Source organism: Physella acuta, unplaced genomic scaffold (genome assembly GCF_028476545.2).
Source record: "Physella acuta isolate Inbredline_101_S28 unplaced genomic scaffold, ASM2847654v3 ptg000905l, whole genome shotgun sequence".
NCBI classification, from domain to species: Eukaryota; Metazoa; Mollusca; class Gastropoda; family Physidae; genus Physella; species Physella acuta.
In genome coordinates this window covers 234,256-252,437 of record NW_026732422.1, presented here as the reverse complement: position 1 = coordinate 252,437, position 18,182 = coordinate 234,256, and the positions used below count along the sequence as shown (strand labels likewise).

At 38.2% G+C, this 18,182-nt stretch overlaps 2 protein-coding genes across 2 annotated transcripts; both read left to right on the top strand.

Annotated features, from left to right (window-relative positions):
• Window positions 1–7,066: 7,066 nt before the first annotated feature.
• LOC131953097 (snaclec mamushigin subunit beta) lies at window positions 7,067–11,816 on the top strand. Its single transcript, XM_059316133.1, has 5 exons — window positions 7,067–7,168; window positions 7,615–7,697; window positions 7,974–8,079; window positions 10,338–10,553; window positions 11,812–11,816. Exons 1-5 carry the CDS (start codon window positions 7,084–7,086, stop codon window positions 11,814–11,816), a joined length of 495 nt encoding a protein of 164 aa, XP_059172116.1. The 5' UTR covers window positions 7,067–7,083.
• Window positions 11,817–13,060: 1,244 nt separating this feature from the next.
• On the top strand, window positions 13,061–17,928 carry LOC131953100 (C-type lectin). Its single transcript, XM_059316136.1, has 5 exons — window positions 13,061–13,161; window positions 14,044–14,126; window positions 15,129–15,231; window positions 16,515–16,724; window positions 17,645–17,928. The coding sequence occupies exons 1-5, from the start codon at window positions 13,101–13,103 to the stop codon at window positions 17,671–17,673; spliced, it is 486 nt and encodes a 161-aa protein (XP_059172119.1). The 5' UTR covers window positions 13,061–13,100; the 3' UTR covers window positions 17,674–17,928.
• The last annotated feature ends 254 nt before the right edge of the window (window positions 17,929–18,182 follow it).

Here is an 18,182-nt window from a genome sequence, read left to right as displayed (position 1 = left end):
CGGATGGTCTTATAGGTCTATTGTATGTACTCACATCCAACACGGATGGTCTTATAGGTGTAGTCTATTGTATGTACTCACATCCAACACGGATGGTCTTATAGGTGAAGTCTATTGTATGTACTCACATCCAACACGGATGGTCTTATAGGTGAAGTCTATTGTATGTACTCACATCCAACACGGATGGTCTTATAGGTGTAGTCTATTGTATGTACTCACATCCAACACGGATGGTCTTATAGGTCTATTGTATGTACTCACATCCAACACGGATGGTCTTATAGGTCTATTGTATGTACTCACATCCAACACGGATGGTCTTATAGGTCTATTGTATGTACTCACATCCAACACGGATGGTCTTATAGGTCTATTGTATGTACTCACATCCAACACGGATGGTCTTATAGGTCTATTGTATGTACTCACATCCAACACGGATGGTCTTATAGGTCTATTGTATGTACTCACATCCAACACGGATGGTCTTATAGGTCTATTGTATGTACTCACATCAAACACAGATGGTCTTATAGGTCTATTGTATGTACTCACATCCAACACGGATGGTCTTATAGGTCTATTGTATGTACTCACATCCAACACGGATGGTCTTATAGGTGTAGTCTATTGTATGTACTCACATCCAACACGGATGGTCTTATAGGTGAGGTCTATTGTATGTACTCACATCAAACACAGATGGTCTTATAGGTCTATTGTATGTACTCACATCCAACACGGATGGTCTTATAGGTCTATTGTATGTACTCACATCCAACACGGATGGTCTTATAGGTGTAGTCTATTGTATGTACTCACATCCAACACGGATGGTCTTATAGGTGAGGTCTATTGTATGTACTCACATCAAACACAGATGGTCTTATAGGTCTATTGTATGTACTCACATCCAACACGGATGGTCTTATAGGTGTAGTCTATTGTATGTACTCACATCCAACACGGATGGTCTTATAGGTCTATTGTATGTACTCACATCCAACACGGATGGTCTTATAGGTCTATTGTATGTACTCACATCCAACACGGATGGTCTTATAGGTGAGGTCTATTGTATGTACTCACATCAAACACAGATGGTCTTATAGGTCTATTGTATGTACTCACATCCAACACGGATGGTCTTATAGGTCTATTGTATGTACTCACATCCAACACGGATGGTCTTATAGGTCTATTGTATGTACTCACATCCAACACGGATGGTCTTATAGGTGAAGTCTATTGTATGTACTCACATCCAACACGGATGGCCTTATAGGTCTATTGTATGTACTCACATCCAACACGGATGGTCTTATAGGTGAGGTCTATTGTATGTACTCACATCAAACACAGATGGTCTTATAGGTCTATTGTATGTACTCACATCCAACACGGATGGTCTTATAGGTCTATTGTATGTACTCACATCCAACACGGATGGTCTTATAGGTCTATTGTATGTACTCACATCCAACACGGATGGTCTTATAGGTCTATTGTATGTACTCACATCCAACACGGATGGTCTTATAGGTCTATTGTATGTACTCACATCCAACACGGATGGTCTTATAGGTCTATTGTATGTACTCACATCCAACACAGGTGGTCTTATAGGTGTAGTCTATTGTATGTACTCACATCCAACACAGATGGTCTTATAGGTCTATTGTATGTACTCACATCCAACACGGATGGTCTTATAGGTGAAGTCTATTGTATGTACTCACATCCAACACGGATGGTCTTATAGGTGAGGTCTATTGTATGTACTCACATCCAACACGGATGGTCTTATAGGTGAGGTCTATTGTATGTACTCACATCCAACACGGATGGTCTTATAGGTGTAGTCTATTGTATGTACTCACATCCAACACAGATGGTCTTATAGGTCTATTGTATGTACTCACATCCAACACGGATGGTCTTATAGGTGAAGTCTATTGTATGTACTCACATCCAACACGGATGGTCTTATAGGTGAGGTCTATTGTATGTACTCACATCCAACACGGATGGTCTTATAGGTCTATTGTATGTACTCACATCCAACACAGATGGTCTTATAGGTCTATTGTATGTACTCACATCCAACACGGATGGTCTTATAGGTCTATTGTATGTACTCACATCCAACACGGATGGTCTTATAGGTGAAGTCTATTGTATGTACTCACATCCAACACGGATGGTCTTATAGGTCTATTGTATGTACTCACATCCAACACGGATGGTCTTATAGGTCTATTGTATGTACTCACATCCAATACGGATGGTCTTATAGGTCTATTGTATGTACTCACATCCAACACGGATGGTCTTATAGGTGTAGTCTATTGTATGTACTCACATCCAACACGGATGGTCTTATAGGTGAGGTCTATTGTATGTACTCACATCCAACACGGATGGTCTTATAGACTCTTGAACGTGCATACACAGATCAATATCGGGAACTGTCTCACACAGGCTGTGCGGGGGGGGGGGGGGGGGGGGGTGTCACCACCGTCGTGGAGAAATGTAAAAATAATGTGTGAAAAATGCTAAAAGACAAGATAATCGTCGTAAGGTGCCCTTCCCTTTAAGTGCCGTCAATTTTTTTCTCTGAAATGTGGAGTTGCTGAACTCCTGTATGTGCTGTGACTCTTTGACCCCAAAGATACATGTCACGTTGCTGATGTTTGTGATAGCTAATGTGACGTTGCTGATGTTTGTGATAGCTAAATGTGCGGTTGATTATGTTTATGATAGCTAAATGTGACGTTGCTGATGTTTGTGATAGCTACATGTGACGTTGCTAATTTTTGTGATAGTTAAATTGTGATGTTGCTGATGTTTGTGATACATAAATATGATGTTGCTGATGTTTGTGATAGCTAAATGTGCGGTTGATTATATTTATGATAGCTAAATGTGATGTTGCTGATGTTTGTGATAGATAAATGTGACGTTGCTGATATTTGTGATACATAAATGTGACGTAAGCCACATAAGAAAGAAATGACAGCTAATTAATTCAGTATAATCAGAGCTTCGGCACCAATTTCACTAATTGGAGAATTAGGGTTTTTATGGACTAATTAATAAAGAAAAGCAAATTAGACTTCCCCGATAGAGATAGAAAAATCTCAGTGTAAATGAAAATTAATAATTGCATGCCAAGAATCGGGCTATTTTATACACTAAGTTTGCAATTAACTAAGTAGAATAATTACGTTTTAAGTAGCTAATTATTGACCTCAAACGATATCGACTTACCAGATGAAGAAAAATCTGATAAATCCGTCCGCAATTAAAACACAAATCGACAGAATAAAGAGATTCCAATGATAATATATTAAAATATCAGAATGGTTTGATTCTCAAGATATTGTAACACTGAAATATCCCTAGAATGGAGAGGTTCCAATATTCTACTCACACTGAAATATCCCCAGAATGATCAGGCTCCAAATAATCTATTCGCAATTAAATATCACCAGAATAAATAGGCACTCAATATTGTACTCACACTAAAACATCCCCAGAATAGGCAGGCTCCCAATATTCTACTCACACTAAAGCTCCTAATATTCTACTCACACTAAAGCTCCTAATATTCTACTCACACCAAAATATCCCCAGAGTGATCAGGCTCCTAATATTCTACTCACACTAAGGCTCCAATATTGTACTCACACTAAAGCTTCGATATTCTACTCACACTAACATATCCCCAGAATAAACAGGCTCCCAATATTATACTCACACTAAGGCTCCCAATATTATACTCACACTAAGGCTCCCAATATTCTACTCACACTAAGGCCCCCAATATTCTACTCACACTAAAATATCCCAAGATTGGAAAGGCTCCCCACAGTGTACTCACACTAAGGCTCAGTGATGGCTCCTCTCGCACACACGCGCGTCTGTTAAGCCTCCCCAGGGTAGGGTGTGTGTAGTGGCACCGTGTCTAGAGAAATCCGCCCTCGCACCGCTGTCACATGGGAACCCTGGCATGCACGGAATCAAATCAGGGACACACTGTCAAGAAAGTGGGGGGAGGGGGGGGGGGTGTCAATGGGAGGAGTGTTAATAGACGTACATACCATTAGTGAAACATTTAAAAAAGGTAGTGAAAATAAAAAGTAGTATCGTTCAATTATTTTTTTTTAATCCCTTTAATAAATGTCCTTTTTTTAGTATTTTTTTTAGAAACCTGTGTTGTAATGTACGGAAACACATTTGCCCACTGTTCATAATTTGATGTTACAAATTTATTATTCTTGCGATGTTCGAGTTTTATATCTAGCAGTAATGATTTATTGCAGCTTTAAGTTGCAAGGTTTTATAATTGAGGACTGTGTTTTTTGTGGGTTAAAATAAGTAGCCCCGTGTATTCACATTTTTATTTCGAAATCATTGGGCTTGGTTGAATTTTTAGATTTGTTAAATCCAGTTTTTGTGCGATAGTGTTCACAGCACAATGGAATATTAAAGAAGACGCATCTCACTTTGGATGAAGACAATTCGTTTTATAATCGTCAATATGAGCATAAACTGACATGTAGGTGAAGTAGAGCTCACCTCCTGTTTCCGTAAAATCGGAACATAAAGCGATAGTGTCTTCAACTCGATGCCCGGTCTCATTCCCTTTCGCTAACATGAGCCAGGTACAAATTAGAGCTGAGTGGACTCAGGGACTGACCCGACACCGACATAAGTTAGAATAATTGTGATTAGTGTTTTATTTCACTTACGGAAAATATAGAACTTTGGGGTCGTCCATAATCACACTCCTGGGAGTTTGGGAGGGGGGGGGGGGGTCGGGATTGCATGTCTAAGTGTGTACAGGGAGAGCGGGGGTTCAAAAAGTGTGACGTTACACTTTAACAATTGATGTAATTATTGTATTGCTAGAAACTAAAATTCGGCCGGCCGTTAGTTTGCGATTTTAAAAGCTGATTTTGCAAATTGTAGTAGAAATTAATTACTATACTAAATATTGACAGAGTTATGACAATTAAGAAAAACAAAATTTCCAGAAAGGAGTCGATGTTTTTTAAAAATGAAATAATTTCACTTGAGGAGATGAAATGATAGTTTGAGACAGAGGCGTAGCGACCCTTCCCGGCGCTCGGGGACAAACTTTTTGATTTGCACCCCCCCCCCCTTCAAACTTTCGATTTGCACACCCCCCTCGAGATTTCCATTTGCACCCCCCCTCACTCAAACTTTCGATTTTCACCCCCCCCCCCTCAACCTTTCAATTTATTTTTCCAACCCATTTTGGCGCCCCCTAAGGTCGGCGCCCGGGGACATATGCCCCCCCCCCCCCTCGCTACGCAACTGGGTTGAGATAAGATGTTATTTTTGCGTGTGACTTTTAGTGACAGTGTGTTGCAATGGGAAGGGGAGAGGGAACATGTCAACAATAGCGTAATTTCTATTAGGGAATACCAATTTTGTGAAAAGTGCCGATGAATATTAGTGTAAGGTGTGTTTACTAAATCCTTTTTGAAAATATCGTAAAACGGTCTCCCATACAAACGAGGAAGAAAATCCCCCTTGTGTGTTAGATGCAGTCGCCTATCGATCCTTCTCGATGCCGTTGTGAGGGCTTTCATAGTCGCACTCAATTCCTCGCGGCCTCCCCCCCCCCCCTCCCCCCTCTTGTGACAAAATCGATAGGACTCGATAATTGCCTGGGACAGTCGCTTTAGGTCGGTCAAGTTTTTAAATCTGGTTCTCTGGGGAGAATTAGGGCTTAGCTCAAAAGAGGGGAGGGGGGGGGGGTGAATTTAACAGGGTCACCTACATTTTTAACACCTTTTATTTCTTTAATTATATAATTTTTTTTAAAATTGGAAGAGTTAATTAAATTTAGCCGAACACACTGAAATAATTGGAGGTTAATGAACAAAAATGACAAATATAATGACGTTCCCGAAAGTTAATGAACAAAATATGCCCAATACACTGAAATATTTGGAATCTTACAATCGGAAATACCCTTACTAAACCCACCCCCTTCCCTCCACCTACCTCCACCCCATTTCTCTTTACGATCTGTTAAAAAGAATATGTTATGTTCTTACAAACCTGATCCGAAATGTAATTATGCATTAATTAAATACATATCCATATCTTCTATTTCGGCGCTAATCAACACAATCTATTATTACCCACCGTACCATATCTTTTAAACTATTGACTAAGCATACAAACAAAACAACTAATAAATTAATTTAAAAAAGAAAAAGTTATAGCCTGCTATTGTTGCCTAAGTAAAAAAAAAAGTTTATTTGGTGTATTATGTAGGCCTACTATGCAACTCTTGTGTATATTGCACATTATACTTCATTTTACTTGATATTAAACACACACACACACACACACACACAAATACACACGTTCTCACAGAGTCACACTGCCTCCATTTAAACCCTAACTGCCTACATTATAACCCTCACTGCCTACATTCCTCACTGTCTATATTTAAACCATAAAAGCCTACATTTTAACCACCACTGTCTACTTTTAACCCTCACTGCCTACATTTTAACTATAGAAGTGTTGTACTCAGGAGGTGTGGGGGTGTAGAGGTGTTGAATCGAGGGAGATGGTGCCTGTATGATCACACATTTCAAGAACGACAATCCGAGTTTATAATTTTAAATTAGCATAGCACATTGTTTCCCCTTAGTTTGATTTCGCTTGATACATATTATTGGACAGGATAGCTTGGATATAATTAGACAGACCCGAAATTTCAATTAGGAATTTTTTTGTTTGGACTAATCTTAGTGATTGCTAAGGTTAATCCCTAAAGAGTTTGTTATCCTCGATAAGTATATCAGCACTATTCATGCAAAATCTCGATATATAGACATTGAAATCTTTCTTCATACCAACTACAAGAAAATATCTCGAAGTTAAATTGCCGTTTTATTAAAACCATCAAAATCAGTCATATTTTCTTCAAGTTATATTTTATTTCGTTAAAACGATTCTTTGTTTTTTAAATCTTAGAATCATTATGGTAAATCAAAAACGCGGAATTCAGAAAGAACAAGCAGACGAAAGATGAAGACGTCTTACGTTTTTATTTTTCTAGTGTTATTTCCGGTGGTGTTGATGAAGATGCGTCGGTCTAGGTCTAGCGGGAATGGTGAGATGATCATGATACACGGCCTTAGCTTGGCTGATGATCTACAAGTATCTTACTAGGCTAAATTACTACAACATTTAGTTTTAATGTTTGTAGATCATGAATCAATATTTTTCTTAACAGACCTTTAACCGGAAATAGATACTAATATTTTATTACCCAAAATATCTAAACACAAGATTTTAAATTTAATTTCAGTATTTTAGCGCATCTATTCAGCATTCGTTAACTGCCTACCTCCAACCCCACCCCACCCCAAAATTAAAAAAAAAACAACTTTGACCCTTGCTGTCATACATATTGTATCCCCCTGTTAACCCTTGCCGTCATACATATTGTATCCCCCTGTTAACCCTTGCTGTCATACATATTGTATCACCCTGTTAACCCTTGCTGTCAAACATATTGTATCCCCCTGTTAACCCTTTGTCTCTCGTCTGCTACAGGCTGCTCCTGGTACATATCCCACAAGTTCCAGGGCAGGTGTTACGCGTTTTTTCAAGGTGAACTACCATGGCAGGAAGCTCAGGTAAACCTGCTGGCAAAGACCGTCTTACACGTTCTGTCATCGATCTATCGTCATACACGTTCTGTCATCGACTCTACCGTCATACACGTTCTGTCATCGACTCTACCGTCATCGTCTGCTATCTACATTATCATCAACACATTAACAGTTTCATTCCAATTAACATCTGCATATATATATATATATATATATATATATATATATATATATATATATATATATATATATGTATATATATATATATATATATATATATATATATATTGTATGTTCTAGAAAACTTGTCAGACTTTAACATCGAGAGGGACATTGCCCGTCTATCTAAACAATTCGACCATTCACTGGCTTCGTGAAGAAACTTTTCGACTGTTCAAAGATTACAGTAAGTGTTGTGTAAAGTCGACTATTTAAAGATTAACTGTTGTGTAAAGTCGACTATTCAATGATTAAGTGTTGCGTAAAGTCGACTATTCAAAGATTATAGTAAGTGTTGTGTAAAGTCGACTATTTAAAGATTGAGTGTTGTGTAAAGTTGACTATTCAATGATTAAGTGTTGTGTAAAGTCGACTATTCAAAGATTATAGTAAGTGTTGTGTAAAGTCGTCTGTTCAAAGATTACAGTAAGTGTTGTGTAGAGTCGTCTGTTCAAAGATTACAGTAAGTGTTGTGTAAAGTCAACTATTTAAAGATTAAGTGTTGTGTAAAGTCGACTATTTAAAGATTAAGTGTTGTGTAAAGTCGACTATTCAAAAATTACAGTAAGTGTTGTGTAAAGTCGTCTGTTCAAAGATTACAGTAAGTGTTGTGTAAAGTCGTCTGTTCAAAGATTATAGGAAGTGTTGTGTAAAGTTGTCTGTTCAAAGATTACAGTAAGTGTTGTGTAAAGTCGTCTATTCAAAGATTACGTGTTGTGCAAAGTCGTCTGTTTAAAGATTAAAGTAACTGTTGTGTAAAGTCTACTATTCATAGATTAAGTGTTGTGTGAGGTCTACTATTCAAAGATTAAGTGTTGTGTAAAGTCGTCTATTCAAAGATTACAGTAAGTGTTGTGTAAAGTCGACTATTTAAAGATTTAGTGTTGTGTAAAGTCGACTATTCAAAGATTACAGTAAGTGTTGTGTAAAGTCGTCTGTTCAAAGATTACAATAAGTGTTGTGTAAAGTCGACTATTCAAAGATTACAGTAAGTGTTGTGTAAAGTCGTCTGTTCAAAGATTACAGTAAGTGTTGTGTAAAGTCGACTATTCAAAGATTACAATAAGTGTTGTGTAAAGTCGTCTGTTCAAAGATTACAGTAAGTGTTGTGTAAAGTCGTCTATTCAAAGATTACAGTAAGTGTTGTGTAAAGTCGACTATTTAAAGATTTAGTGTTGTGTAAAGTCGACTATTCAAAGATTACAGTAAGTGTTGTGTAAAGTCGTCTGTTCAAAGATTACAATAAGTGTTGTGTAAAGTCGACTATTCAAAGATTACAGTAAGTGTTGTGTAAAGTCGTCTGTTCAAAGATTACAGTAAGTGTTGTGTAAAGTCGACTATTCAAAGATTACAATAAGTGTTGTGTAAAGTCGTCTGTTCAAAGATTACAGTAAGTGTTGTGTAAAGTCGTCTGTTCAAAGATTACAATAAGTGTTGTGTAAAGTCGACTATTCAAAGATTACAGTAAGTGTTGTGTAAAGTCGTCTGTTCAAAGATTACAGTAAGTGTTGTGTAAAGTCGACTATTCAAAGATTACAATAAGTGTTGAGTAAAGTCGTCTGTTCAAAGATTACAGTAAGTGTTGTGTAAAGTCGTCTGTTCAAAGATTACAATAAGTGTTGTGTAAAGTCGACTATTCAAAGATTACAGTAAGTGTTGTGTAAAGTCGTCTGTTCAAAGATTACAATAAGTGCTAAGTCGTATTTAACATCACACTACTCAGCTGCTGCTATACATGTTTTATAGACATATTAAGCGTTACAATTATGTTTAGCCCTACAATCCGTTCTCAAAGTATATGTGTTTTACATTCATATTCTTAACATAACTGTAAAGTCATTTAGCACATCCCTTGCTAAGATAGTTAGCACATAACATAAAATAAATTAGCGCATCACATATAAAGTCCTTTAGCAGATCTAGTCTAAATTCAATTAACACATTGAGTGTAAAGTCATTTTGCACATTGAATCTTAAGTTGTTTAGCACATTGAGTGTTAAGTTATTTAGCACATCTAGTGTGAAGCAATTTAGCAATTCAAGTGTTACAGTCAGCATATCATAAATAAAGTTGTTTAGCTCAAAGTTAAGTCATTTAGCACATCCCATGTGAAATAATTTATTAGATCTAGTATTAGTAGTATCTAGTGACAAGCACTTAAGCACATCAAGTATAATGTCATTTAGCAAATCTAGTATAAAGTCATTTATCACATCAAGTATAAAGTCATTTATCACATCAAATTTAAAGTCATTTAGCAAATCTAGTATAAAGTCATTTAGCAAATCTAGTATAAAGTCATTTATCACATCAAGTATAAAGTCATTTAGCAAATCTAGTATAAAGTCATTTATCACCTCAAGTATAAAGTCATTTAGCAAATCTAGTATAAAGTCATTTATCACATCAAATATAAAGTCATTAACTGACGTGTCCTATCCCAGGAGAAATCTGGGTCGGGGCCAACGACCTTCAAGAGAAAGGTGTTCTCCGCTGGACTGACGGGTCACTGGCACACGTGATGGAGTTCTTCGACGTCAAGAATCTTCAGCCGGACAACCTGGGGGGCAACGAGCGCTGCGTCAACATCGGCCGGCAGGACCCGTACCTCAGCGACGCGGACTGCGTCAGCAAGTTCAACTACGTCTGTCAGGAGCCCGGTATGTGTACGTCAGTCTGTATGTTTGTCTGTCTGTATGTTTGTCTGTCTGTCTGTCAGTCAGTCTGTCTGTCTGTCTGTCTGTCTGTCTGTCTGTCTGTCAGTCTGTCAGTCTGTCAACATCGGCCGGCAGGACCCGCACCTCACTGACGCAGACTGTGGCAGCAAGTTCAACTATGTCTGTCAGGAGCCCGGTATGTGTACGTCTGTCTGTCTGTCTGTCTGTCTGTCTGTCTGTCTGTCAGTCTGTCTGTCTGTCTGTCTGTCTGTCTGTCTGTCTGTCTGTCTGTCTGTCTGTCTGTCTGTCTGTCTGTCTGTCTGTCTGTCCGTCTGTCTGTCTGTCCGTCAGTCTGTCAACATCGGCCGGCAGGATCCGTACCTCAGTGACGCGGACTGCGTCAGCAAGTTCAACTACGTCTGTCAGGAGCCCGGTATGTGTACGTCAGTCTGTATGTTTGTCTGTCTGTATGTTTGTCTGTCTGTCTGTCTGTCTGTCCGTCTGTCTGTCTGTCTGTCTGTCTTTCTGTCTGTCTGTCTGTCTGTCTGTCTGTCTGTCTGTCTGTCTGTCTGTCTGTCCGTCTGTCTGTCTGTCCGTCAGTCTGTCAACATCGGCCGGCAGGATCCGTACCTCAGTGACGCGGACTGCGTCAGCAAGTTCAACTACGTCTGTCAGGAGCCCGGTATGTGTACGTCAGTCTGTATGTTTGTCTGTCTGTATGTTTGTCTGTCTGTCTGTCTGTCTGTCCGTCTGTCTGTCTGTCCGTCAGTCTGTCAACATCGGCCTGCAGGATCCGTACCTCAGTGACGCGGACTGCGTCAGCAAGTTCAACTACGTCTGTCAGGAGCCCGGGGGTACCATATATGTGTTGATTGGGGGTGGGGGTAGGTAATCTTGGGGTGGGGGGTAATATACATGTGGTGATTAATCTGGCGGAGGGGGGGGGGGTTATCTCGGGGAGGGGTAATGACGGAGAGAAAGGGCGAGTGGGAGGGATTGACGGCGGGGAGGGGGAAGGGGATGAGTGAGTAACGTTCTGCTCCAGTGCTCTATACTTCATCACACTCTATGTATCCATCTGATGGATCTCTATATACCAGTATAGTCTATATAACGCCTGTTATTATATGACATATTCATATATATATATATATATATATATATATATATATATATATATATATATATATATATATATATATATATATATATATATATATATAATATGTAACAGCACTGTTTAACATTGGTTCTTTTTCAGGCTAAATATCTCCAACAGTTTACATAGTACAATTAAATATGTTGCGCTTACTTCATTAAAATAAACTGTATATCCTGATCAAACTGTGTTATTTTGGACTAATTTCGTTTAAAAAGCTATCTGTTGTTTGAAGTTAATGGTTGAAAAAAGTCATCGGTGTCTTCATACCAGATGTTATATATATATATATATATATATATATATATATATATATATATATATATATATATATATATATATATATATATATATATATATCAATGTCGCTTACATGAATTTTAATTTCTAATTTAGTATTATATTTATTCTCGTTTTCTCTTAATTAAACATCTTGAAAAAGTGTCGGTTAATCAGGACATTGATTGTAAATAAAACAAAATCGGTGCCTTAGAAGTGGATCAAAATTTAAGAGGCGAGATTTGAGAAGCAAACAAACAGGCATTGTCATCTAAATAAAAGGTAGTTTTAGTAAAAACAGAATTATACGGTACATAAAACTTTAGTTGTCAGGCTCAATTGGTTTAAAATGTATAGACTCTATCACTAGCTATATACATCCCGTTAGATACATGGTTAAGTAAGTTACCTGAACTAATTTTAAAGAAATGTATTGTAGCTATTCAGACAAACATATCTTTAAGTAATGTAACGATATTAAATGTGGTGACGAAAAGGACACACCTTCGAATACCCTAAATTATTTCCCACTCCAAGCAGATAACAGAGACAAAAAGCAGAGAAGAGGGTAAGAGTGACAATAGGCAGAAAACGTCCACAGCTTTTCTTTACTGTTATGTAAATAAAGGTGCATTACTATATAAACACATTAATTTATTTTCTTCTTTTTAGCCACTTAAACGGGTCATTAGATAAATATTTTCAGCAATATAGAAAATAGAATTATCCTGCAATGGCCTTTTATTCTAAAGAGAGAGAGCAACCATTCAGTGTCATGGATTTATTGGTTCTCGGACTCAGCTACTGTACCACGTGACACCAACCCTAGTGACGTCACGGCTTAATCTCATCTTAATTATGCTAATCCCACAATCAGCTTACATGTTCAACTTTGACATCACATGTAATTGGAAGCTTACACAATCAATATTAAAGTTAACCTGAAAAAAATCTAAAATGTTCTACAAATAAGAAAATCAGTGGAGTCAAATTATACCGTGACCTTAATCTACCAATGGTTGATCTGTCACCTGCGCTCAGAATTTCAACGTGCTATTTTTTCTGGCAAGTCACGTGATTAGTGACGTGGTGACTGACGTGCAGTGACCAAGATGGCGACTGTGTGTTTACTTCTTCTTCTGATGTTTTTCCAAACAGCGCTCATGCGAAGAGGTATGAAATTTCAATCACTATTTCTACAATCTCCGGCGAATCTTTACTTTGTGTTGCAGATATTGCGATACGTTAGTCAAACCCAAAAAAAGGCGCATATAAAAATCAATTATACTAATACACAGAGTTTCTTCCAGGCATCTCTTCGGGGGGGGGGGGGGGCTTTGCCCCCCCGAAATATTTTTACCGCCCCCCCCCCGAACGAAATGAAACTTATATAATTTATATAGAAAATACATACTTTTAGCAGTGTCTGCCCCCCCGAAGAAAGTCTACCGCCCCCCCCCCCCCCCCCGAAAAATTCAAGTGCCCCCCCCGGAGAAAAAAGTCTGGAAGAAACACTGCTAATACACTTTAATTTCGTTATATTTCGTCGATAATATTATATCATTCTACATTGTACATGTGGTCGTTCTTTACTATGGCTATATTTGCTCGAAAATAAAACAAAAATGCCCTTGCGCTATTTTTTCGTGAGAAGTTTTCATTTACGCAATTTTCCGTTGCGCATTTTTTGGTCACCATCTATATCTCACATTTTAACCCTGGCACTAGACTTTGTTTCTTTTTGCTGGGGGCCTTTAGATGAAGTGTTGCATTTTATTTTTACAAGAAGTAATTTTTTGCCTTCCTTTTGCGCATTAATGAAACACTTGTTAGCATAAACTTTTTAATTCTTATTCTTTTATTAAACAAAGAAAAAAAAAGATTTTAGGGATATATGAAATTTATTAGTGGATGATTTCAATCCATGTAGAAACTAAAATTCTTACTTAGAATGAAAGCATTTTATTGCTACACAGAATCTATTCCCTCATTTATATGGATATCTGAACAGTTTCGTCCACACGTAGAAAGTTAGCACACTGTGTTTTTTTACAGGTTGCGATTGGAAAGAATCGATCCAGTATTATCAAGATTGTTTTATATTTTTTGACAAAAAAGTTAACTGGGAAGATGCGGGGGTCAGTATTATTTTGAGTCTTCAAACCTACCTGCATATATATATATATATATATATATATATATATATATATATATATATATATATATATATATATATATATATATAATCATAGTTATCATAAAATGTATTTTCCCACCCTATACTATAATTGGCTAAGGCAGTCTGTCCGTCTTTCGGGAAAGAGTTTAAAGGGGAACAACCACAGAAATTTGAACACAAAGGTCTAAACTACATAAACCGATATAGGAAAATAACCCATTTCTTTAGATTGAAACACTAAAGTTGGGGTTGTCCCTTGTTGTTCTATGCTTATCGCACTACGGACAATGCTGCTTTTATTTCTACTGGCAATGCTGCTAGTATTTCTACTGACAATGCTGCTTGTATTTCTACTGACAATGCTGCTAGTATTTCTACTTGCATTGCTGCTAGTATTTCTACTTGCATTGCTGCTTGTATTTCTACTTGCATTGCTGCTAGTATTTCCACTGGCACTGCTGCTTGTATTTCTACTGACAATGCTGCTTGTATTTCTACTGGCAATGCTGCTAGTATTTCTACTGGCAATGCTGCTAGTATTTCTACTGGCACTGCTGCTAGTATTTCTACTGGCAATGCTGTTAGTATTTCTACTTGCATTGCTGCTAGTATTTCTACTGGCAATGCTGCTAGTATTTCTACTGGCACTGCTGCTAGTATTTCTACTGGCAATGCTGCTAGTATTTCTACTTGCATTGCTGCTAGTATTTCTACTGGCAATGCTGCTAGTATTTCTACTGCCAATGCTGCCAGTAACTTTTGATTACACACACCTGGCGTCCATCCTATTCCAGTTAATCCCCTTTCCAGTTACCCAATTAACTCCCCACCTTAACCTAACCCAGCATAGCTACCATACCATGTTCTGGCTATAGATCAACACCCACCACGAACCAACACCAACAGAAAACGCACCATGTTGAACGATGCTTAAAGTCTTTACTTCCGGTCCATTCTCCAGATCTACTGCGAAAGGTGGTACCGTGGTACTCTGGTGATGGAGGTTGGCCCAAACATGCTTACCTGGTTCCGGGAAAAAGGTTATGAGATCTTCAGGGAATATCGTGAGTCTTCTTTCGATTGAAATAATAAACAGTTCCGTTTGAAGTAAATAACATGAGTTTTTAATACGAATAGCGCGTTCTCATAATAATCCTGAGATGGGTTTAGGATAGGTTAGGTTAGCTTTGGTTTGGAACCAATATGTCTTGATTATAAAAAATATCACTGGTGTAAATTAGAGCTTATTTACACTTTTTGTTTAGACAACGTGTTAGTTAAAGTTTGGTCAGGTATGATATATAAACGCAATCCCTAAAATTAGGGGCAAATTAACTAGGTTTGGTGTTAGGCTACCTTAAGGGCGTTACTTTAAGTTTTAGCAGATTTGAGAGATACTTGTAATTGAATGTAGGGGTTAACACTTTAGGCATGTAGGCGGTAGTAAGGTTAGATCTGATGGGTTACCTGACTTAGTGACTTAGTGTAGGGGTTAACACTTTAGGCATGTAGGCGGTAGTAAGGTTAGATCTGATGGGTTACCTGACTTAGTGACTTAGTGTAGGGGTTAACACTTTAGGCATGTAGGCGGTAGTAAGGTTAGATCTGATGGGTTAACTGACTTAGTGTAGGGGTTAACACTTTAGGCATGTAGACGGTAGTAAGGTTAGATCTGATGGGTTACCTGACTTAGTGTAGGGGTTAACACTTTAGGCATGTAGGCGGTAGTAAGGTTAGATCTGATGGGTTAACTGACTTAGTGTAGGGGTTAACACTTTAGGCATGTAGACGGTAGTAAGGTTAGATCTGATGGGTTACCTGACTTAGTGACAGAAGCTGGTCACAGACCTTACCTTGTGCCTTGGTAACAGAATAGTAAAGTACCCTTTCGAACCTGACGGCTCATTCGGCAGGTGGAGTAGAGTTTACCGATCTCAGCGAACTCTGTCAACAGAAACTGGAGAACTCTACTTCATCTGGTCTAAGGATCACCAGCTCCGAAAGGGTTAATTGGTTTTCTCCTATAATAGTTACATCTACGTAGATTAATTACATTACTGTATTCGATGGCAACTCACTGGTCTTGAGGGGTGCACAGCCCACCCTAGAGCAGAGGCGTAGCGAGGGGGGGTGGGGGGTACATATGCCCCCGGGCGCCGACCGTAGGGGGCGCCAAAATGGGTTGGAAAAGAAATTAAAAGCTCATTTTAGCTGCAGTTTTGCATTATAAATATAGAAAAATATATGGGGGGGGGGAGGGGCGCTAAATTGAAAGTTTGTACCTGGGCGCCGGGAAGGGTCGCTACGTCTCTGCTCTTGAGACGTCCCTGTCTATTCTATTCTCCAGGCTACTACTGGATTGGTGCCAAGTACTCCCCAAAATATAAGAGGTGGAGGTACTGTAATAACGTGACAGCCAACCTGACCACGTCTTGGGACAGGGGACAGCCAGACAACTACAAAGGCAATGAGATGTGCGCTCACATCAGGGCACAGAATAAGTTCCTCAACGACGCCAACTGCGAGGAGAAGTTCAACTTTATTTGCCAGGAGAGAAGTAAGCCAAATGTTGCCTTTTCTGTAGGTGTTTGTTGTAAGATTGTTTTCGACTTTATCAACTTTATATGCCAAGAGAGAAGTAAGCCATATATATCATTTTTTTCTGTATTAGTTTGTCGTAAGAGTGTTTGTGACTGTATGAGGCTTAACCAGTAAAAATATATTGCATAAAAATAATGTATAAAAAATGTTATAAAACGAATAGACCTACAATTGAATATTTGGAAAGTGTTTCGGTGAAAGTTCTTCGTGAACCGTCAAGAAAGCAACAATACAGTGACAAATAACAACTATCTTTTGGTCACTTTTTTACAGTGACAAGTAACATCTTTTGGGCACTTTTAGTTGCAGCCAGACATACGTTTACATATTCAATTCCTATATAAAATACAAACAGGGCAATGATTTATGGAAGATTATAATGATTTAATAGCGAACGCCGGTTGCAATGGTAATCCTATTTACTTAAATTAAGTCTAAGAAAATCAAGTCAGTTTAAGAATAGAAATAAAAGCTGTATTCAAAAGGTTGGCGTAAGTTGGGTAGTATTTGTCAGGCGGTGTTCCCGTTTTCTATTCTCCCCCACCCCTCCCCCAAAAAAATAAATAAATAAATAAGTAAATAATATAAATAATAAAACATTACGCATGTTGACTTGTGGGCCTTGGTCACAGATGACCTATACCTCTCTTGACCTCTTGACCACCTGGATCAAAGGGATAGCTGCATTTGGTGTTTGGGTCACTAAGTATAGGCTTTGGGTCGCGACGTTTGGGGTTTGGGTAGCTACCTATAGGGTTTGGGTGACTACTTTTGGGATTCTCACCAAACACACTAAGCCTGGTACGCTACTCAAATGTGTGACGTACTTTGGCTAGAATCGCAAAAGCTAATGTAAATTGTATTGATTTGTTTCAGAGTATTTTCTATTCTACGGCGATTACTAAACGTTTTGCTGAGGATTTTTTTCTTGAAAGACCAGCTGAATAAAGACTTTGCAAACCAACTAAGTTGTGTGGTGTTGTCGTTCTAATTAATTACAGGGAATAAAGAGAAAAAACTGTTTCAGAAATTTGGGGTTATAGTTTAGTTCTAAAACTAGAATATTAGATTTATATTCACAACAACATATTATGCAAACAATAATGGAAAAGAATTTTGGTTCTATTTGTTGGTTTTTGGAACTCGAGTAAAATAAACAGCTTGTGTAAAGAAAAAGGAAAAAGACTTATACCGTGTTTTTTTTTGGGGAGGACGCAAATGTAAGCACTATTTTCTTGTCGTTGTCGTGTTAGGGTCGCATGTAGGCATTAACATAATTTATCTAATGGGACGTGGACAGTGTTTCTTCCAGACTTTTTTCTCCGGGGGGGGGGGGGGCACTTGAAATCTTCGGGGGGGGGGGGGGGCGGTAAACTTTCTTCGGGGGGGCGGACACTGTTAAAAGTATATATTT

Coding starts and splice junctions, on each gene's coding strand:
- LOC131953097 (XM_059316133.1), top strand. CDS start 7,084: ATGAAGACGTCTTACGTTTTTATTTTTCTAGTGTTATTTCCGGTGGTG. Junction 7,169..7,614: donor GTCTAGGTCTAGCGGGAATG/GTGAGATGATCA, acceptor CGTCTGCTACAG/GCTGCTCCTGGTACATATCC. Junction 7,698..7,973: donor TACCATGGCAGGAAGCTCAG/GTAAACCTGCTG, acceptor TGTATGTTCTAG/AAAACTTGTCAGACTTTAAC.
- LOC131953100 (XM_059316136.1), top strand. CDS start 13,101: ATGGCGACTGTGTGTTTACTTCTTCTTCTGATGTTTTTCCAAACAGCG. Junction 15,232..16,514: donor TGAGATCTTCAGGGAATATC/GTGAGTCTTCTT, acceptor TCTATTCTCCAG/GCTACTACTGGATTGGTGCC. Junction 16,725..17,644: donor CTTTATTTGCCAGGAGAGAA/GTAAGCCAAATG, acceptor GATTTGTTTCAG/AGTATTTTCTATTCTACGGC.